The 23,993-nt window shown below is 42.3% G+C and overlaps 1 protein-coding gene across 1 annotated transcript in view; it reads right to left on the bottom strand.

The window, feature by feature from the left end:
* Positions 1–23,993, bottom strand: part of TMX4 (thioredoxin related transmembrane protein 4) — a 121,345-nt gene that overhangs the window by 35,770 nt on the left and 61,582 nt on the right. Inside the window, exons 3-5 of the mRNA XM_040429855.1 lie at positions 21,824–21,869; positions 19,678–19,806; positions 13,635–13,680 (exon numbers count right to left, since the gene is read on the bottom strand). Coding sequence (XP_040285789.1) covers positions 13,635–13,680; positions 19,678–19,806; positions 21,824–21,869 — 221 coding nt within the window. The remainder of the gene's footprint in view (positions 1–13,634; positions 13,681–19,677; positions 19,807–21,823; positions 21,870–23,993) is intronic.

The raw sequence follows: 23,993 nt of genomic DNA on the forward strand, positions 1-23,993 counted from the left end.
TTCAAAATTCATAGAAACATATAGCCATCTCTCTGTTTTCTGTGTAGTGGAGGAAGGCAGGTGAAGGGGTTAACAGCTGCTGACTGCAATGCACTCTTGAGAGATGCAGCTCACACCCACAGGAAGTGAAGACACTATGGCTGCAGAGGGGTGAGTAAAAAGCCAAGAAAGGATGAAAATGACCCTGGAGAGCAGCGTTTTACGCGTTGATCTACCGGTAGTTTAAAATAATGGTGTGTATTACTGCAGATATTTTCATTTTTGGGATAACCTTTTTTTTTTTTACTTCGAGACCTGTAACAGGGCTTTATCAAAACGAGGCAACCCTTTTAAGCGCAATGTGCGAGCATAACTACAGCTGAACTCTATCATTACCTCTATAGTGGGTTTTAGAACTGTAAATTAAACTAAATGGATTCTAAACTAAGACCTGTCACCACAGCGAGAGTAGTAGTAGTAGTAGTAGTAGTAGCGGCTAATTATTTCCCACGCAACATAGGCTCTCAGGATAGAGATTTCACGTCTTTGCCGTCTGTCAGAACCAATATAAGAAAGATGCAGGGAAAACCTAGTCTGATGTATATCAGCGTGCGCTCAAGAAACACTGTGAAAGGGCAATTTTGCTCACACTGAGGAAAGGCGAGTGGTTTTTAAGAGCTCCGGTGACCGTATCATTGCTATAATACAGAGGATATGCAATGGCAGGGAAGGTCACTCTCAGACAGATACACTATTGATTCTTCAGATACCCTAAGGACAATAGGCTGCGATAGCAATTTTATTTCTTTTTTGTTTTGTTATCTTTTCCTTGTTTGTGACATTGAGATGGAGAGAAGCGAGCAAAAGGCGCAGCTCCTGGGCCCGTCACACACAATTAGGAAATCAATACGTCTGCATTCACAAAGTCTATGCTATCAGAAACCCGGTGGAAATGGACTTATGTGGCAGGCTGCCCTTCTGCTATTGTAGCTGGAGACCCTTTTTCAAATGGTCTGTTACTTTCTGCAGATTATATTTTATGTTTTAACCCTAGCCAATTAACTGCTATTCCAGGCGGCCTTCACATATTTCTTACCAAAAATTCTCTTTCATATTTATCTCACTGTTCATCCTGAGCTTCCTGGTTCACAAACGGCATAGAGCAGCATGAGAGATAGGTTGGTAGATGGGAAGAAGGCGGTAACTGTACCGTATACATTTTGGTCAGCGTGAATGTGTGATTATTTGTAAAAGGGAATCTATAAGATGCTTATACTGATGATGCTATTGTAACTGTCACGAAACGCCCTGCAACCGCCACTTACACCCTGCATTTCAGTTTACGGTCACAGGCTTACCTTTACAAGCTACTTATAGCATCTCCCAGACAGAAATCATCTACACAATCAGCGCCAAAAGCAATCACTATAGTGCACCACGTTCAATGGAAAAAAGGTTTATTTTTTTTTTTTTTCTATAATACATTTGTATTGCTAATGCGATAAAAATGTGCTATACTGACAGTCACCAGCAGGCTGCGCCAGAGAGAAACAGCATGCTAGGAATATACTGCAGGCAGGCTGGGCCTTTATTAGGTCCCCAGCTACCATGCAAAGATATTGGCAGACTGCAATCTCATTCGTGGGGGCGCCGATGCAAGACAGAGGGAGCTCTCTCTCTCTAAACAACTCAGCCGCCACAGTTGCCATTGACCACAGCCAAGTGCCATGTGAATGGGGCCCAAGGGGTTTCTACACATTTGAATTTACACTGGTGTTTTTATTACCACAAAAAAAAACGTTACAGAAACTACTGACATTTTTTCCATACCGGATGCAGTTTTTATGGCGGACATTCACACAGCTTCAGCATCCTGCTTTTTTCAAAAAAAACTTGAGACCAAAAAAAAACACCTAAGTCAACAAAAACATCAGTAGCGCAAAAAAAAAAAAAGTGTGTCCTGCATTTCTAATAGACTTTCTGCTGACATCTGGAGCAGCGTTTTACCGCTAAAAACGCACCAAAACTACAGGTGCAAAAATGCCACTAAAAACGCAAAAATGCCATTCAAAAGCCACCCTAATGGTATGCTCTATTATAATGCATTACGCATTTTATGGAACATCCAGCCCATAATAGAACAGTCCTACCGTATTTTTTGGGGGGCGACAAGGTGACCAAAAAATTGTAAATTGCGTGTTTTTACATTTTTTTTCTGTTACGGCGTTCACCGCATAGGAGATATTTTAAAATATTTTAATCAATTGGACTTTTTCGGACGTGGCGATATGTAATATATAATTTTTTTTTATTGTGTTCATATTTTTATATGTAAAATTAGGAAAGGGGGGGCGATTTAAAATGTTAATATTTTAGGGGTTTAAACTTTTTTTATTTTTTTTACTTTTTATTTACTATTAGAACCCTTGTCCTATTCACCCTAATAGAGGTCTACATGTTTATTGATCTTGTGATTTTCCTAATTCCACAACTTTTCCTTCTTGGCGTTTCAATTTCAATGTTAAGGAATGTAAACAAAAATGACAATACCTTCCAAACCCCATCACAATTCACTCCAGAATATGCAAAGTGCATGAATGTATTATAATTAACATACTATACAATTAAGGCCTCTTTCACACTGGCATGTGCGCCCCGTTGCCGTATTGCGGCCCGCAATACACAAGCACAGTTCGTGGGGCAGCCGCAGCGGATCGCGGACCCATTCACTTAAATGGGTCCGCGATCCGACCGTTCCGCAAAAAGATAGGACATGTTCTATCTTTTTGCGGAACGGAAGTACGGGACGAAACCCCACGGAAGCACTTCGTAGGGTTCCGTTCCGCACCATTCCGCATCTCCGGATATGCGGACCCGTTCAAGTGAATGGGTCCGTATCAGTGATGCGGAATGCCCACGGAACGCCACCCGTGTATTGCGGATCCACAAATGCGGCCCACAATACGGCAACGGGGCGCACACGCCAGTGTGAAAGAGGCCTAAACGCGATTTCCCTTTTTTCATTTTTCACCTACCTGAGTCTAAACAACTATAAAGTGGCAACTACTTTTTATATAAAAAAGCACATAGAGAGACCGTTGTGTTTCAGCATCGTTGCCGTTAGGCATGCCTTAAAATCTGTTGGGGTAATATTATAGCAGATATGTAAACAGTATGTGAATAGACAAAAAGCAATAAAGAAAATCCATTTATGGAATAAAAGTGATATTATACAGTATTTTTCGACTATAGCACTCACTTTTTTAGCAGGAAAAAAAATCTTGCGTCTTAAAAGTCCACAGTCAGGGTGCTGCAGCAGTGCCAGACCTCCCTGACTGCTTCCTCAATGATCCGGCAGAGAACTCATACAGCACTTTGCTGGATTAATAAGAGAGCTGTTCAACTGCACATTTCTCTCTCTCTCTGCCTGACACTGATCTGGTCAACCAATATTAACCGGACAGAATAATATCGAAAAGACGGACCCCCAAGGAGTCTCCTTTGCATTTTGTTTGGGGCGTTGCTGCTTTGAGGTTCTGAGGTATGCTCTTTTAGCTAGCATTCTTTTTCCCTGTTATTTCGTGCACTGATCTCCCGGCCTCTCCTTGGGTCCTGCTCCTCATCTGTGTGTCCCGCCTTGTGCTGCCTCTTATTATACATGTATGTATTGTTCATATATATTTACAATAAAGTCTTTTGGATTTTCATATATACGAAAGTCGGTTTCATTTTTTGGTGATTGACACTGATCTGGGCAGCCAGGAGAGGCGGATGAATGATCATTCAGCTGATGGAGAAGACTGTAAGAAACACCTCCCTCCCCATGCAGCAGGGAAATATACGAAAGCTCTTCGTTTAGCTAAAGAGAAGAAGAGAAAAAATGGCCAACCAGCAAGATGGCGCTAAAACCTAGTGTAATCCCTAGAAGAGGGACTAGAATGTATTATAGTAACATAGTAAATAAGGCCGAAAAAAAACATTTGTCCATCCAGTTCGGCCTGTTATCCTGCAAGTTGATCCAGAGGAAGGCAAAAAAAACCCTGTGAGGTAGAAGCCAATTTTCTCCACTTTAGGGTAATAAAAAATTCCTTCCCGACTCCAATCAGGCAATCAGAATAACTCCCTGGATCAACGACCCCTCTCTAGTAGCTATAGCCTGTAATATTATTAAGCTCCAGAATTACGTCCAGGCCCCTCTTGAATTCCTTTATTGTACTCACCATCACCACCTCCTCAGGCAGAGAGTTCCATAGTCTCACTGCTCTTACCGTAAAGAATCCTCTTCTATGTTTGTGTACAAACCTTCTTTCCTCCAGACGCAGAGGATGTCCCCTCGTCACAGTCACAGTCCTGGGGATAAATAGATGATGGGAGAGATCTCTGTACTGACCCCTGATATATTTATACATAGTAATTAGATCTCCCCTCAGTCGTCTTTTTTTCTAAAGTGAATAACCCTAATTTTGATAATCTTTCAGGGTACTGTAGTTGCCCCCCCCATTCCAGTTATTACTTTAGTTGCCCTCCTCTGAACCCTCTCCAGCTCTGCTATGTCTGCCTTGTTTACAGGAGCCCAGAACTGTACACAGTACTCCATGTGTGGTCTGACTAGCGATTTGTAAAGTGGTAGGACTATGTTCTTATCACGGGCATCTCTGCCCCTTCTGATGCAACCCATTATCTTATTGGCCTTGGCAGCAGCTGCCTGACACTGTTTTTTGCAGCTTAGTTTGCTGTTTATTAAAATTCCTAGATCCTTTTCCATGTCAGTGTTACCGAGTGTTTTACCATTTAGTATGTACGGGTGACTTGCATTATTCCTTCCCATGTGCATAACCTTACATTCGTCAGTGTTAAACCTCATCTGCCACTTATCTGCCCAAGCCTCCAATCTATCCAGATCCCTCTGTAGTAGTATACTGTCCTCTTCAGTGTTAATTACTTTACACAGTTTAGTGTCATCTGCGAAAATTGATACTTTACTATGCAAGCCTTCTACAAGATCATTAATAAATATATTAAAGAGAATAGGGCCCAATACTGACCCCTGAGGTACCCCACTAGTGACAGTGACCCAATCTGTGTATGTACCGTTAATAACCACCCTCTGTTTTCTATCATTGAGCCAGTTACTTACCCACATACAGACATTTTCTCCCAGTCCAAGCATTCTCATTTTATATACTAACCTTTTATGTGGTACAGTGTCAAATACTTTGGAGAAGTCCAGATATACGACATCCATTGATTCGCCGCTGTCAAGTCTAGAACTTACCTCCTCATAGAAACTGATTAAATTAGTTTGGCATGACCGATCCCTCACGAAGCCATGCTGATATGGCGTTATTTGCTTATTTCCGTTAAGATGCTCTAACATAGCATCTCTCAGAAAACCTTCATACAGTTTACCCACAACAGATGTTAAACTTACCGGCCTATAGTTTCCAGGCTCTGTTTTTGGGCCCTTTTTGAATATTGGCACCACATTTGCCATGCGCCAATCCTATGGGACATTCCCTGTCAGTATAGAGTCCGCAAATATCAGAAATAAGGGTCTGGCTATGACATTACTTAATTCCCTTAGGATACAGGGGTGTATGTCATCCGGTCCTGGCGATTTGTCTATTTTAATCTTTTTAAGTCGCTGATGTACTTCTTCCTGGGTCAGACAGGACACTTTTAATGGGGAATTTATTTTTACATTCTGCATTTCATCTGACAGTTTATTTTCCTCAGTGAATACATTGGAGAAAAAAAATATTTAACAGCTTTGTTTTCTCCTCGTCGCTCTCTGCGACTCCCCCCTCATTACTCTGTAGAGGGCCGACACCTTCAGATTTATACTTTTTAACATTTATATAATTGAAGAACATTTTAGGGTTAGTTTTACTCTCTTTGGCAATTAATCTCTCGGTCTCTAGTTTGTCCGCTTTTATTTGTTTTTTACATGTTCTATTTTTTTCCTTATAGTTTTTCAGTGCTTCCGTGCTACCCTCCTGTTTTAGTGATTTATATGCTTTCTTTTTGTCATTTATTGCTTTCTTTACAGTTCTATTTTATCCACATTGGTTTCTATTTGTTCCTTAACCTTTTATTCCCATACAGTATGTACCTCTCACAATAAAATTTTAGGATGCTTTTAAAGATATCCCATTTTGTGGCTGTATTTTTATTTTTAAGGACTTTGTCCCAGTTAGTTAGGCCTATGGCCTCTCTCAGTTGGCTAAATTTAGCTTTTTTGAAGTTTGGTATTTTTGTTCCTCCCTGTAGAAACGATCTTTTGAATGATAATTGGAAGGTTATTACTTTATGGTCACTATTTCCCAGGTGTCCCCCAACCTGCACGTCTGTTGTTCTGTCAGGCCTATTGGTTAATATTAAGTCCAGTATGGCCGTCCGTCTAGTCGGGTCCTGAACCAGTTGGGTGAGGTAAATAAATAAATAAATATAGCAAAGGCCTTTAAAAGGACCGGTATTGGTATAGTGAAAAAAATTATATTGTGGAGATAAAATCCAATAAAATCAGAAGAGAGTTAACTTACATCACTGAGGAGGATGTCAATGGGATAAAGCTCAAGACATCCAAGGACACAACCTCCCCCGCCAGGATCGTTTGTAGTATCGTGGGAATAACACGGCAGTATCCAGTACTTCTAGTGCTTTCCTTTTTTAATTTTTTAAAAATCAAAAAAAAGGTGGGCTCAACGCGTTTCGGGGGATTAACAATAAAAAAAACCTTCTTCAGGAGCAGTAAAAGTATATGCAGAAATGGCAAATGCAGTCATAGTAATTAGGCTTACCAATGGGCCTTATATACTGTATTCCCACGATACTACAAACGATCCTGGCGGGGGAGGTTGTGTCTCTTCTTCTCTGTATATGCAGTAGCTTTTCCTACTCATCCAGCCACCACAGGCAGCCTGCCTCCACTTTTATCATCCAACAATCTTCTACTTTTTCCTGCTTTCCCCCTTTGGTGCCCTGCTTGTCATTTTTTAGACCCTCTCTTTGGGCCCCCAAGGAAGGTTCTGTCGACCAACACTCTTTCTTAATTTTTTTTTCCTGCTTTTTAGGTTAGCTAAAGGACAATAGGTGATGTCACTAGTGGGAGGAGTCAGACCAGTAAGAAGAGGACTACACAGTGCATACTGTATTGTACTGTGCACGGTAACTTGTGATGTTTATTGTGACACTGATACTTCTATTTTGTGACTACATGCACCATTCCTGTTTTAACCCCTTAGTGACCACCCATACGGTGTTTTTACGGCGGTCACTAAGAGGCGTTGGGCTGGAGCACCGCCTTTTTACGGTGGCACTTCAGCCCAAGTTAGCGATAAAATCAAGCACTGTAGCTCTGTGCCCACAGCTACCGGAGGTAGCTGAGGGCTCTGGGCAGTGATCAGAGACCGTGACAAGCAGTCTCTGATCACGTGATCGCCGTGATACACTTTATCATGGCAATCACAGAAAATGCCGTCAGCGGAGCTGCCCGCACTAAACTTTCTCCCTCCTCTCAAGAAAGATGGCGGCAACTGAAAGCCGTCCGCCGCCGCTCACCATTGCTCTCAGTAAGGTCTCTCTCCTCAGGAGAGGAGAGAGAGAAGTTCAAATTATGCCCCGATCGGGTCCCCCAGCACCCCGATCGGGGCAATATGGCCCCCAGATGTGTTAAATAAAGTTATTAGGGTGCCCCCTCCCACATCTAAATAAGTGCAGCCAAAATAAAGTAAAGATGTGGAAATATATTTCTGTATGTATGTGAAATATTGCAGTTGTAAATAGTAAATTGTGCCAAATTTTCAAAAATTTACACTTTTTTTAATAAAGATACGCATATTTTATCAGTATAATTTTACCACCTATGTAAAGTACAATATGTGACGATAAAACAATGTCAGAATTACTTTCATGTGCAAAACTGTTAAAGTTATTCTAAGCTAAAATGACTTGTCAGATTTCCAAAATTTGGCTTGGTCATTAACCCCTTCCCGACTGCAATCCGTTTATATACGTGATATTTGCACATGCCCCGTGCAGCTATCACGTCTATAAACGTCAAACCAGCTCTTTAATCCAAGCGCTGCAAAGCGCTTGGATTAAAGCTTCTGCCCCTGTCCTGCTGCTGTCACGGACAGCATACAGTTCAGTAATGCCGGCAAGGGACCAATCAGAGTGGCCCCTTGCCGACAATCGATGCGATTGGTTAGTCTGTGCAGACTAACCAATCGGATCGCGGCAGTGGAAAAAATTACCATTTCAGGCTCTGCGCTCTGCAGATCACAGCCTGAAATCAGGTAGTGTCTCTGTGGCCCCCAATCTGTGCCCCCCGATCTGCCTCCAACACCCCTCTGTCCGCGCCTGCCCCTGATGCAGTAGTTCCCCCGCCCGATCCATATTCATGTAGTCCCTCCCTGATGCGGTGCGCCCCATGCTGTCTCCCCACCCCTCCTGCCCCAGCCTCCCTCACCCTCAATGTTAGCGGCCGTACCCCAATACCCCCTCCTTTCCAGCGCTGCCCCCGGTCCCCCTGCAGTGTGTGATGGCGGCGGCTCCATTCCTGAGCAGCCGCCATCAGCAGCGAGTGTCAGCTCTATGCTGACACTCTGCTGTAACCCCATAGATGCCGCGGTTGCAGCATCCATGGGGTTAATAGAGGGAGGGAGCACCCTCTCTCAACCATCGGGGCTGCAGCGCTGTGATGGTTGCCATGGCACCCGGACGCTTTGCAAAGGCGTCCGGTTGCCATGGCAAAGGCGTCCGGTTGCCATGGCAAAGGCGTCCGGTGCTGCCACCTACAGGGCATCTAATAGTATTATACTTTGCAATGCAAGAGCATTGCAAAGTATAGTACAGCCATCAGCCCCACTGGATCTTCATGATCCAAGAGGGACTTGATAAAAAAAGAAAGTGAAAATAATAAACATTAAAAATAAAAATGTAAATTAAAAAAAGAAATGGCCTTTTCCTATAAAAAAAAATAAAAAAATTACACATATTAGGTGTCACCGCGTCCGTAACGACCGTCTCTATAAATATATCACATGATAGACCCCGTCCGATAAACACCATTAAAAAAAAAAAAAAAAAACCTGTGCCAAAAAAGCTATTTTTGTCACCTTACATCACAAAAAATGCAACAGCAAGCGATCAAAAAGGCTTATGACCCCCAAAATAGTACCAATCAAACAGTCACCTCATCCCGCAAAAAATTATACCCTATTTAAGACAATCGCCCCAAAAATATAAAAGCTATGGCTCTCAGACTATGGAGACACTAAAACATAATTTTTTTGGTTTCAGAAATGCTATTGTGTAAAACTTAAATAAATAAGAAAAAGTATACATATTAGGTATTGCCACATCCGTAACGATCTTCTCTATAAAACTATCACATGACCTAACTCCTCAGATGAACGCTGTAAAAATAAATAAATGAAAGCTGTTCCAAAACAGCCAATTTTTTGGTCACCTTGCCCCATAAAGTGTAATAATGAATGATCAAAAAATCCTATGTACCCAAAAATGGTACCAATTAAAACCTCAACACTTTCTGCAAAAAACTAGCCCCTGCACAAGACGATCGGCAGAAAAATAAAAAACATATGGCGTTCATAAAACCAATCCAGCAAAATGTGCCTTCCAAAAACCGTATGGCATTCCTTTCCTTCTGCGCCCTGCCATGTGCCCGTATAGCAGTTTACGACCACATGTGGGGTGTTTCTGTAAACCGCGGAATCGGGGTAATAAATATTGAGTTTTGTTTGGCTGTTAACCCTCAATGTATTAAAGAAAAAAAATACAATAAAATGGAAAATCTGCCAAAAAAGTGAAATTTAGAAATTTCATCTCCATTTTCCTTTAATTCTTGTGGAAAACCTAAAGGGTTAAAAAAGTTTGTAAAATCAGTTTTGAGTAACTTCAGGGGTGTAGTTTCTACAATGGGTTCATTTAAGGGGGTATCCACTATGTAGGCCCCACAAAGTGACTTCAGACCTGAACTGGTCCTTAACAAGCGGGTTTTGGAAATTTTCTTAAATTTTAAGAATTGCTTCTAAACTTCTAAGCCTTCTAACGTCCTAAAAAAATAAAATGACATTTTCAAAATGATGCCAACATAAAGTAGACATATGGGAAATGTTAAGTAATAAATATTTTATTAGGTATGACTTTCTGTTTTAGAAGCAGAGAAATTGAGATTTGGAAAATTGTGAATTTTTCAAAATTTTGGGTACATTTTGGATTTTTTCATAAACAAAGGTGAAATATATTGACTCAAATATATGACTATCATGAAGTACAATATGTCACGAGAAAACAATCTCAGAATGGCTTGGCTAAGTAAAAGTGTTCCAAAGCTATAACCACAAAGTGACACGTCAGATTTGTAAATTTTGACCTGGACATTAGGGCATCAATGACCCTTGGTCATGAAAGGGTTAAGGCCCAAACAGGCTTGGTCACTAAGGGGTTAATGGTCAAAACATGACAAAGTTAATGGGAGCGGACTGTAAACTATTAACCCACTCTACCTTAGAATAGAGACTAATAAAGTTGTTGACACTTACCCTCCATTTCATTAATTTTCTGTTGCCTAAACCTGGGGATGTCTTATGGTCAGGTGTGTCTATTAGGCTACTTTCACACTCGTGTTTGGTGCAGAATAGATCAGTCATGGATCTGCACAGACGCATTAGTTTAGAGATAATACAACCGTCTGCATCCATTCAGAACGGCTCCGTTTGTATGATCTTTAACATAGCCAAGACAGATCCATCTTGAACACCATTGAAAGTCAATGGAGGACGGATCAGTTTTCTACAGTTTTAGGTGCACCTGTGAGGCCTGGGCCATACCAGCCAGTCTTGAGTGGGACTCGCAGACTCCTCCCTCCTCCCATTGCAAGCATGGCTACATGCTGGAAGTAACTGGTGAGTTGTTTGTGAGTCTGCCTCATGCTCCTGTAATTTGCCCACTGGCTCCTGGTATTGCCCATATGGCACAGGTAGGTGAGTGTTAGGTTCCCGAGCTACTTGAGAAACCTTGGCGCGGTGCTCGGGCTCAGACATGTCCTACACCAAAGGATATGTTGGCTAATCTCTCAATTTTAACATCAGTTTGAGGGTTTAGTAAGACCGCAGAGTTCACCTGTCTTTGCTATTTTGTTATATGTGCAAGTGAAAACGGATCCGTCCCCATTGACTTACATTGTGTGTCAGAACAGATCCGTTTGGCTCAGTTTCATCAGCTCGATCCTTTTCCATTCAGAATGCATTAGAATGCAAACTGATCCATTTTGGACCGCTTGTGAGAGCTCTGAACGGATCTCACAAACGGAAAGCCAAAACACTAGTGTGAAGAAAAAGCCCTTAGAAGGGTTGTCCAATATTAGTTGTTTTTTTTTAACCAGATTTCATCAGTGTGTTAAGCAACTCATACTCGTCTTCTCCCTGCTGATCTGGTTCCCTTTGGTGGTCTTCTGGTCCCTGTCCTGTAAACTTCCGGATGGACAGGGTGACATGCGCTGCTGCAGCCAATGACTGAGCAGTAATGTGCTGCTTGGGGACACATCACTGCTGAAGCCAGTCAATGGCTGCAGTGGTACACATTACCTGTCCATCCAGAGCTGAAAAAACACTGAAGGGAGCCAGGAGACTCAACAGGGTGGTGGGGAGCAGGTGAGTATTGGTTTTTCAACAGGTACAACACACTGCAGGGGTCTATTAATTTAAAAAAAAATTAAAAAAAGCTGGACGGCCTCTTTAATATTATTATTTTAGAATAGCAATGCTAATGTACATGCAGTGCAAAATAGTGCAAGTAAACGATTTCTCATACGGGTAGTTTAAAAAAAAAAAAAAAAAAAAAAAAAAACACACAACTGTCAGAATGTGAGGAGGCAAAAGTGAAAAAGTATCTTTGGGTTGAAGAGGCCAAACAGTCTGGGTCCTAAAAGGGTTAAGAGGTCTTTTTTATTGCTTATTTCTAAGGTTTAGCTGCAGTGCCATTATCAGATAAGATCAGTAGATGGCGCCAATTTGCAAATATAAAATTAGATTTCATTCTTGAAACATTATACACTGGGGTGGGAGACTGAAATATTATAGTAATGGCAGCTAGCTTTATAAGACAGGAGAAGAGTAACGCAGAGAGTACTCTAAATTAGTTGGGGTGAGCAGAAGAGATACATGTACGTACTGCTGCTGGATTGTCCAAGAAAACATGCATTTAGCCTTATTTAAGCAATTGCAATTTGAGGAATTAATTAATAGTGTTTGCTCTTATTTTCTGTAAACCAACAAAATCAATACATAGGAACAAGACCACTTTCACACTCGCGTTTGGTGCGGATTCGTCATGGTTCTGCACAGACGGATCCGTTCAGATAATACAACCGTCTGCATCCGTTCAGAATGGATCAATTTGTATTATCTGTAACATAGCCAAGACGGATCCGTCTTGAACACCATTGAAAGTCAAATGGAGGACGGATCAGTTTTCTATTGTGCCAGATTGTGTCAGTGAAAACGGATCCGTCCCCATTGACTTACATTGTGTGTCAGAAAGGATCCGTTTGGCTCATTTTTGTCGCAAGCAGCGTTTTGCTGTCTGCCTCCAAAGCGGAAAGGAGACTTATCGGAGGCAAACTGATACATTCTGAGCGGATCCTTTTCCATTCAGAATGCATTAGGGCAAAACTGATCCGTTTTGTACCGCTTGTGAGAGCCCATGACTGATCTCACAAACGGAAAGCCAAAACACCAGTGTGAAAGTAGCCTAACATCCTATTTGTGTGGGACCACCAGAAGCTGCGCACTGCTGTGCATTAGTGGTCCAGTGTAATTAGACACCATCCCAAGTGATTATTCCTTAAAGGGTCATTTGAAGTTTATGGTGCATGAAGAAACAAAAAAAAAAACAAAAAAAAAAAAAAAAAACACACATAGTTAAGAGAATAGCACCAGATGTAATAGAGCATGTTGTCCATGAGCTGGAGAGAAGCCTTGTTTTCAAGGAAATGGCAACCACATTGCAAATGTTTCTTAGAAAAAGATTATCATTTTCCCTATGAATGGAGACTAGAAGGCCTCCTGCAAGGGAGATAATACCGTAACTTTACTTGCAGATCTAAAACCAAGGATAACATTTACTAAGAAAAATGCATTCTAGTTTAGTTTATGTTGTCTACATTTCAGACACTAATAATAAATCTGCTGCGACGAGTTACAACAAAAGACCAACTCCGCTCTGTTATACTTGTGCATGGACTTCTGATTTACAACATGCTAAAGGCATACAGATGTGCCCTCCTTACCCATCCTCTTGACACAACATACTGTATCCCGAGCTGTGAGGCACGAGATGTTCAGGTTAGGAAAAAAAAAGATAAAAAATGGATTTTGTGATAGAGTGCCACGAGATGTCTATGCCATATCTGTCTATGTGTGGCCACCCAGTGGTCATGAAGTGAACTGCAGTCAGGCAAGAGTTTTACTAACCTGTTGCGATACTTTATTGTGACGGTTTCATGAGTAAATGGAGTCTTTAACCAAATTTGAGGTAAGGTAAGGGTGACACATCTGTACTTGTCAATGTGAAGTATCAATATCAGGGACACATGAAATGATCTATGTAAAGTGAACAGAAACTCTTACCCGAATCCATCCGGATAAGTGAAACAGACCGGCCATCCCAGACATCCTAAAGAGAAGAGTCCAGCATTACAGAGATAACACAATCAATTAATTTACTATCACAGCTGGTTGTCTGGATCCGGCTGGAGACCGTATCTAATGTGACTGGGGAGACAGTGTGATTTATAGAGGGAGAGACACATCCTGTGACTGGTAGACAGCCATGACAAAACACAACTGCCATTTGCTATTGGAAACTTATGTTTTTCTCAGTTTATTTGACAAGACTGGACATAGAGGGCTGTCCACATTTGGGGAGCTTTAAGCCTGCCCCCCCCCCCTCCCCAACATCCCCGAACCTGTGTATGGAAGCATTCTTACCTGCTTCATACCACTGGGTCCTGGCTCCTTCGGTTTCCCCTGAAATGAGGGGGTAGAGAGAAGAGCCGTAGCAAGGGGCCAAAATGGTAAGTATGCTGTCCCTATGCAGCACGGCCACGGGGGGGGTACGCATTAGTGTGCAGGAGGCCTTAGAGAAAAACACAAAAAACTGACAGAAGATTAAATTATAAGAATAATTTCAAATACATATCAATAGTAACACGGCTAATTTCCCTCAGTGTTACAAGTACTGATATTTATTTTATTTATTTATGTTTTAGCTTTCAATTTGTGAGATTTTGACTGTCCTATAAGATGTCCTTCTTTGGGAAGGACCAACTGTGAGGGAAGGGGGTGTTGATTTCATAGAACATCTGGCCAGAATTCAGGCTCAGTAAATCAATTTGCCAAAAGTGAATCACAGAACTAGTAAAGCAATTTGCCCCTGCATCCTAGTGGGCAAAGCATTAGTGAAACATATATCAGGTGAAAAATTATGGGTATTTTATTGTGAAATGGGTATTTTATTGTGAAATGTAATTGCCTGAATGCCGGATTTTTTTCCATAGGAATGTATTTGTGCCGTATCCGGCATTCAAAATGGTATACATGCCTAGCTCTAATAAACTAGCAAATAAAAAAAAATAAAAACATGACATTTATTGCATAACTGCAATTTGCTAGTTTATTAGAGCTAGGCATGTATACCTGAGTTAGTCTGTTAATGATTGTCAAAAGATCTGTAATTACCTTATAATAACAGCTTTCGTTAAGGTCTCCTGTCCCTTTCCACTGCTCCCGTAAAAGACCGTTGCTATGGCTCTTCTGTCTCCGGCTAGGAAGACAGAGGGGCTGTCCTTCACACTGCACGCCTGCATTAGGCTTCAGAGTGAGGAGGCGTGTCTCTAAGTAATCCAATCTGATTGGCTGACAGGGAGATGCTGGCTACAGCAAGTGTGTATGTGAAGTGAGGGAAAGCAGTTTTGGCCTCAGAGAACTGGCAGAGGAGCCATCTTGAGAAGATCCTCATATCGTAAATGTTTAAACAGCCGTAACTAAGGGAAAATCTCAAAGAAAATAGTGGTATGTTAAGAAACTAAAGATTGCTTTATTGCAGCAGCAGTAACATATGCCAAAATAGATTTTTTTGATGAAAAAAATGACAGTTACCCTTTAAAAGGGGCGGTCTCTAATGAAACATTCCCTTTAATGCATCTCTAATAAGCTATGGAAGACAGAATAAAAGGAATGCTAAAACGTATTCTGTATGTGGCTGTTCTACCAGAAACTAACCTGTAATGTTTCCTACACACTTCTATTCTCTACCTGACACTTCAGTGATGACGTGTGTCCATATAAATATACTGTATGTGGGTAGTACCTAAAACAGGCCACATACGGAATAAAATAACCAAAAGTAACTTCATGCATCTTCTTGTGTTTGGAACAGGATGCAGTTGGCACTGGCGTCTCTCACAGGCATTTCCTACAATTATGATCAGCAGGACTCTATTTTATTTGAAAAATTGATTGTAATCTTCAGACAAAAGGCCAGTGCTGGAGAAAGAATGAAAACGTGAGTTCTATTTAGGAAGCAGACAGAAAGTTGGTCTGAATACAAGGTCTTTGAGATTTAAGTCAACGGCGCCTCCAAAAATCCCCTGCTAGCAGCAAAAACAGAAAACGCAAAAAAAAAAAGCAAATAGATGCAAAGTAAAATAAAGAAATGTGCACATTGAGCATCTCCAATTTACAGCGTAGCACGGGGTAAATAACTGGGGTCCTAATTGAAAGAGTATGGTAATATAGCGCGCCAGTAGAAATCAAGCACGGTTATATTAAGTGAATACTCGCAGTGGCTGCCATGATCCATTGACAGAAATAGATTTGAAGGAAACGTGTCATCAGAAAATGACCTACTGTTTAAATCAAATTTTTATTGTGAATATATTTTTATTGTGAAGAATTTTTAGTGGGTATTTTTAATTTTCCATATCTATATTTAAACAAAAACCATAAAATCCTGCAGTTTTCACAGGGGCAACTAAGGGCTCTTTCACACTTGCGTTGTTGGGATCCGGCGTGCACTTCCGTTGCCGGAGGTGCCCGCCGGATCCGGAAAAACGCAAGTGTACTGAAAGCATTTGAAGACGGAACCGTCTTCCAAATGCTTTCAGTGTTACTATGGCAGCCAGGACGCTATTAAAGTCCTGGTTGCCATAGTAGGAGCGGGGAGCGGGGAAGCGGTATACTTACAGTCCGTGCGGCTCCAGGGGCGCTCCAGAATGACGTCAGATCGCCCCATGCGCATGGATGACGTGATCCATGCGATCACGTGATCCATGCGCTTGGGGCGCCCTGACGTCACTCTGGAGCGCCCGGGGTAGCCGCACGGACGGTAAGTATATTGCTCCCCCGCTCCCCACTACACTTTACCATGGCTGCCAGGACTTTAGCGTCCCGGCAGCCATGGTAACCATTCAGAAAAAGCTAAATGTCGGCTCCGGCAATGCGCCGAAACGACGTTTAGCTTAAGGCCGGATCCGGATCAATGCCTTCCAATGGGCATTAATTCCGGATCCGGCAAGTGTTCCGGATTTTTGGCCGGAGCAAAAAGCGCAGCATGCTGCGGTATTTTCTCCGGCCAAAAAACGTTCCGTTCCGGAACTGAAGACATCCTGATGCATCCTGAACGGATTTCTCTCCATTCAGAATGCATTAGGATAATCCTGATCAGGATTCTTCCGGCATAGAGCCCCGACGACGGAACTCTATGCCGGAACACAAGAACGCAAGTGTGAAAGAGCCCTAAGGCCTAATAATAGGCGCCGGTCTGTTCAGATCACTTTACTGCAGTTATCTGCTTATCTATCATTCTAATCCTACCTTTAGTGATATCGCCTCTCTGTACAGATAAGGCTACTTTAACACTCGCATTTGGTGCTGATCCGTTCAGATAATACACCCGTCTGCATCCGTTCAGAACAGATCAGTTGTATTATCTGTAACACAGGCAAGACGGATCAGTCTTGAACACCATTGAAAGTCAATGGAGGACGGATCAGTTTTCTATTGTGCCAGATTGTGGCTCAGTTTCGTCAGACGGACACCAAAACGCTGCAAGCAGCGTTTTGGTGTCCGCCTCCAAAGCTGAATGGAGACGGAACGGAGGCAAACTGATGCATCCTGAGCGGATCCTTTTTCATTCACAATGCATTAGGGACAAACTGATCCGTTTTGGACCGCTTGTGAGAGCCCTGAACGGATCTCACAAACTGAAAGCCAAAACGCCAGTGTGAAAGTAGCCTTAGACAGGATCCACCATTCACAATAGGTGGCTTCACAGCTCATCTATTCTTTCCTTGTACAATGATCTCTGCACAGGTCACAGAGCATGCCTTGAAAACTCCCCCATGTAAGTCAACGAGGTCCCCTCCTGACCATTGTGTCTATGGCCAATGGGGCTCCCGTAAAGTAATTTTCTTAATGCATTGTAAATGTCCAGGCAAGATGGCTGTCCCAAAATCATGTTCAGAAAAGAGAATAAATAAATCTGCAATCAGAAATTAAAAACGGCATAGAAATGTCGCTATCTGATTTTAACTGGCAGAAAAAAAAGGCGAGACATTTCCTGTATTCAGCCAACATTGCCCACAGTGGGAAGGGATGTAAAGGGGATGTTTCATCTAGGACATGGCACCAATGTCAGACAGGTGCAGGTCCCACCTCTGCTCGTCCTGCTGGATGGTGAATTAGCATTAATATAAGATGGATTCCTGTGTATTATGGGGCAGTTAGAGAAGGAGGCTCTGGGTAATCTCACTAGAAGCAGTAGACACAGGGAAGGTAAATCCTCTCCCACTTTCTCCTCAGTGTGTGTGGCTGCAGCAGACTCTGCGTGTATGAGAGACTCCTATACACGCTTTACAAGAAGCTGTCTCCTGCTCTAGCAGATGAACCCTTCACAAGCAGCTGTCCCCTCATCTAGCTGGACAGGATAATACCCATCATTTTTCACCTGATATATGTTTCACTAATGCTTTGCCCACTAGGATGCAGGGGCAAATTGCTTTACTAGTTCTGTGATTCACTTTTGGCAAATTGATTTACTGAGCCTGAATTCTGGCCAGATGTTCTATGAAATCAACACCCCCTTCCCTCACAGTTGGTCCTTCCCAAAGAAGGACATCTTATAGGACAGTCAAAATCTCACAAATTGAAAGCTAAAACATAAATAAATAAAATAAATATCAGTACTTGTAACACTGAGGGAAATTAGCCGTGTTACTATTGATATGTATTTGAAATTATTCTTATAATTTAATCTTCTGTCAGTTTTTTGTGTTTTTCTCTAAGGCCTCCTGCACACTAATGCGTACCCCCCCCCCCCCCCCCCCCCCGTGGCCGTGCTGCATAGGGACAGCATACTTACCATTTTGGCCCCTTGCTACGGCTCTTCTCTCTACCCCCTCATTTCAAATGTAATTTGACTCACCCTTACGCATCTACTCTTTTGGCTACGAAGACACCAGACCACCGGTGTCTCCCTGTGCCCCAAGACGCCTTCCTCAGGGGCTTGGTTATTGACTGTGTCTATAGTTCTTGTTTCCTGGAAAATACTGGCTCCTTTTCTTTTCAATACCTATGTATGTACTATGGAGGCCTGCATGCATCCTTTTATTCTGACACTTAATGATTACATGCGGTGTCTATGTATATGTTTTATGGAACCTCTAATAAAAAGGTGTTTTTTTTTAAGACACATAAAAATAAAATGAATCAGCACTCCGTTCTGGACCTAAAAGACCTGGTGTTAAACATGTGGACCACTACCTTAAAAGGGGTTGTGAGAGTTATATATAAAAAAAATAAAAATACAGCACTGTAAATCTTAAGGTCAGCAATATATACATAAGCCAAGCAAGTTTTAGGCAAAAAAATAAATAAAAATTCTATTTACTTATTTCCCTAGTTCTCATCTGGCCCTTTGTTTACATGCAATCTGTGAGGTTTTCCTCATGAATATTTGTGGGCGTCAAAGACTGCCTTTTCCCTCCCCCTGTTCTGCAAAGGGAGTGAATAAAATTGCTGTCCCGAGTAAAATGTCTGACCGCTGGGATACTCATGTTGTATGTTGTATGTGTAGGACTACAAGTCCCAGCTGTACAGTACAATGACATTTCTGATACACACAGGATATTCCCCCTACCTGTTCTAGTGCAATGCTCTGCAGAGCTCCTCTAGTCTGTCAGCTCGGTGTTTGCAGGGTAAAGAGGGAAGAACCTGTGCCCAGCATTTTTCTCTCCACTGCCTGGAGAAGAGAAAGCCCGGCAGCTGCTCCGCAAACCCTTCAACCCCGAGTCTGTGCTGTGATGGTAGAAAGGGTTAAACTTTGCTAAACAGTTGAGTGGAGGGGAGACACAGGGCAGATGGCAGTGCAGGGGTGTGTGGACAGACACAGACCGGCTCCTCAGGTTTGTGCACAAAATATCATCAGAGCAGGGAGAGAAGCTGACATCACAGGTCATGTGACCCTCAGTGAAATATGAGAAAGGGGCCACTGCAGATGAAGTAAGTGAATTGTAAACCCCTTACATTTGATTAGCTAGAAACATATAAATAACAAAAAAATAAAAAACTGGACAACCCCTTTAAGGTAAGCTGTAATAAATGTTTGTCTTACAAGCAAGATGAAGGCGCTTTCCATCCAGCAACCGGCTCTATAACGTTCCATTTCTTCTCTGTAATGAATGTGTGAAGGTCTTCAGCAATCCTTGAGCCATGATAACGTCTGAACACTCCATCGATGACACTTGGAGATAAAAAAAAAAAAATGCCACAGATGCAGAATTCAGTTAAAGGGGTTCTTAAGGACTGAATAATATTACTTCATTATAAGAACATTCCCAAATAAATTTAATTATTTATAATGTTTAAGGGGGTAAGCATCGGGGGAAATAAAATGGTTGCTGCCCTATGAGCACACACAAAACCCATCCTAATAACACAGCTGGACGGATTACTTTAAAGCAGAGAGCTGTCTCAGCTCTGTCATGAATTATGATCTTACATACAGCTGATAAGAAATTAGCTGTGTGTGCTAAGGAGCAAAGTGAAAGTACAGAGAGGGGGAGGGGATGTGGCTAATGAGCTGCAGCACTTGCATGCACTCTGCTACATTATCACATCCACACAGCGGTCTGTCTTGTCCGTCCCCTCTATACTTTCACGTCGCTCTGGCATCTTAGCTGTATGATGGACAAAATAGTGCAGCATTTATATCAGCTGAATGCTGAAAAAAAAACATGACAGACACCTCACAGACCCCACTGTAGTCCATGGAATCCGCCAGGAGCTTTTATTTTACTATGTCCATCATTTCCATTGTTCTACAGGTGAAACTCGAAAAATTTGAATATCGTGTAAAAGTCCATTTATTTCAGTAATGCAAATGAAAAGGAATTGCATTATTGCAGCTTAAAGTTTTAATTTTGTGAAAAAGTTTAATATTCTAGGCTCAAAGTGTCACACTCTAGTAACATAGTACATAAGGCCGAAAAAAGACATTTGTCCATCCAGTTCGGCCTGTTATCCTGCAAGTTGATCCAGAAGAAGGCAAAAAACCCTGTGAGGTAGAAGCCAACCCTCTTCACTTTAGGGGAATAAAAAATTCCTTCCCGACTCCAATCAGGCAATCAGAATAACTCCCTGGATCAACGACCCCTCTCTAGTAGCTATAGCCTGTAATATTATTACGCTCCAGAAATACATCCAGGCCCCTCTTGAATTCCTTTATTGTACTCACCATCACCACCTCCTCAGGCAGAGAGTTCCATAGTCTCACTGCTCTTACCGTAAAGAATCCTCTTCTATGTCTGTGTACAAACCTTCTTTCCTCCAGACGCAGAGGATGTCCCCTCGTCACAGTCACAGTCCTGGGGAAAAATAGCTGATGGGATAGATCTCTGTACTGACCCCTGATATATTTATACATAGTAATTAGATCTCCCCTCAGTCGTCTTTTTTCTAAAGTGAATAACCCTAATTTTGATAATCTTTCAGGGTACTGTAGTTGCCCCATTCCAGTTATTACTTTAGTTGCCCTCCTCTGAACCCTCTCCAGCTCTGCTATGTCTGCCTTGTTTACAAGAGCCTAGAACTGTACACAGTACTCCATGTGTGGTCTGACTAGCGATTTGTAAAGTGGTAGGACTATGTTCTTATCACGGGCATCTATGCCCCTTCTGATGCAACCCATTATCTTGTTGGCCTTGGCAGCAGCTGCCTGACACTGGTTTTTGCTGCTTAGTTTGCTGTTTATTAAAATTCCTAGATCCTTTTCCATGTCAGTGTTACCGAGTGTTTTACCATTTAGTATGTACGGGTGACTTGCATTTTTCCTTCCCATGTGCATAACTTTACATTTATCAGTGTTAAACCTCATCTGCCACTTATCTGCCCAAGCCTCCAATCTATCCAGATCCCTCTGTAGTAGTATACTGTCCTAGTCAGCTAATTAATCTATACCCCCTGAGTAAAGGGTACCTCAAACTTGAGACTTTGGGGTTTCATAAGCTATAAGCCATAATCATCCAAATTATAACAAATAAAGGCTTGAAATATCTCGCTTTGCATGTAATGAGTCTATCTCATATTAGTTTCACCTTTTCAGTTGCATTACTGAAATATATGAACTTTACACAATATTCTAATTTTTTGAGTTTCACCCGTACTCTTATAACAAAGCAGAACAATAGAAAAGGGGAGAGCCGAGCTGCACCTGACTCCAGATATTATGTATATTTCTGTAAGGTAATACATTCACTTACTGGTATATCGTTGGAAGAGTCGTGACAAAAAAACGACCGCTCAGTCCTAAAAAAAAGAGAAACATTAGCTTATTTAACCAAGTAGAAAAATTATATATATTTTTGTCTGAAATTGTCCGATCCACATTAGTCTCTAAAGGGGTTTGCTAGAAAAGACATTTATCATTTACCCACAGTATAGGTCATAAATACACTGTTAAAAAAAGTAAAGGGAACACTTAAACAACACAATGTAACTCCAAGTCAATCACACTTCTGTGAAATCAAACTGTCCACTTTCACATGCTGTTGTGCAAATGGGATAGACAACAGGTGGAAATTATAGGCAATTAGCAAGACACCCCCAATAAAGGAGTGGTTCTGCAGGTGGTGACCACAGACCACTTCTCAGTTCCTATGATTCCTGGCTGATGTTTTGGTCACTTTTGAATGCTGGCGGTGCTTTCACTCTAGTGGTAGCATGAGACGGAGTCTACAAGCCACACAAGTGGCTCAGGTAGTGCAGCTTATCCAGGATGGCACATCAATGCAAGCTGTGGCAAGAAGGTTTGCTGTGTCTTTCAGCGTAGTGTCCAGAGCATGGAGGCGCTACCAGGAGACAGGCCAGTACATCAGGAGACGTGGAGGAGGCCGTAGGAGGGCAACAACCCAGCAGCAGGACCGCTACCTCCTCCTTTGTGCAAGGAGGAACAGGAGGAGCACTGCCAGAGCCCTGCAAAATGACCTCCAGCAGGCCACAAATGTGCATGTGTCTCCTCAAACGGTCAGAAACAGACTCCATGAGGGTGATATGAGGGCCCGAAGTCCACAGGTGGGGGTTGTGATTACAGCCCAACACCGTGCAGGACGTTTGGCATTTGCCAGAGAACACCAAGATTGGCAAATTCGCCACTGGCGCCCTGTGCTCTTCACAGATGAAAGCAGGTTCACACTGAGCAAATGTGACAGACGTGACAGAGTCTGGAGACGCCGTGGAGAACGTTCTGCTGCCTGCAACATCCTCCAGCATGACCGGTTTGGCATTGGGTCAGTAATGGTGTGGGGTAGCATTTCTTTGGAGGGCTGCACAGCCCTCCATGTGCTCGCCAGAGGTAGCCTGACTGCCATTAGGTACCAAGATGAGATCCTCAGACCCCTTGTGAGACCATATGCTGGTGCGGTGGGCCCTGGGTTCCTCCTAATGCAAGACAATGCTAGACCTCATGTGGCTGAAGTGTGTCAGCAGTTCCTGCAAGACGAAGGCATTGATGCTATGGACTGGCCCGCCCGTTCCCCAGACCTGAATCCAATTGAGCACATCTGGGACATCATGTCTCGCTCTATCCACAAACGTCACGTTGCACCACAGACTGTCCAGGAGTTGGCAGATGCTTTAGTCCAGGTCTGGGAGGAGATCCCTCAGGAGACCGTCCGCCACCTCATCAGGAGCATGCACAGGCATTGTAGGGAGGTCATACAGGCACGTGGAGGCCACACACACTACTGAGCCTCATTTTGACTTGTTTTAAGGACATTACATCAAAGTTGGATCAGCCTGTAGTGTGTTTTTCCACTTTAATTTTGAGTGTGACTCCAAATCCAGACCTCCATGGGTTAAAAAATTAGATTTCCATTTTCTAATTTTTGTGTAATTTTGTTGTCAGCACATTCAACTATGTAAAGAACAAAGTATTTCAGAAAAATATTTAATTAATTCAGATCTAGGATGTGTTATTTTTGTGTTCCCTTTATTTTTTTGAGCAGTGTATATGATCGGTAGGACCCCATCGACGACTACGGTAAATGGGAGCCCTGACTCCTCACTGCATGACTGACGTGGAGGAATTTAACTGGCGGCCGAGCATGTACCCTGCCGCTCCATTCAGAAGTTATATGGCAGAGGAAAACAGTCAAGATGAATACTCATTTCTAGTGAATGATGGGGGTACCAGTGATTTATCACTTATCCTGTAGCTATATAATTTATGTATTTTTCTGGGGAAAACCCTTTAAAGAGGACCTGACAGCTCTCTTGAGATGCTGTTTTAGCAAATACTTCTATTCTGGAGCATTTTTCTTGTAACTCTATATTGCACAGTTCCTCTGTTATTCCTGCTAGAAACTTATGAATAACATGACCACTCGGTATTACCAGTTGGGAGGGTGTTGCTATATCCGGACACGGTCCAAT

The sequence above is a fragment of the Bufo bufo genome, chromosome 4 (genome assembly GCF_905171765.1).
Source record: "Bufo bufo chromosome 4, aBufBuf1.1, whole genome shotgun sequence".
In the NCBI taxonomy this organism is placed as follows: domain Eukaryota; kingdom Metazoa; phylum Chordata; class Amphibia; order Anura; family Bufonidae; genus Bufo; species Bufo bufo.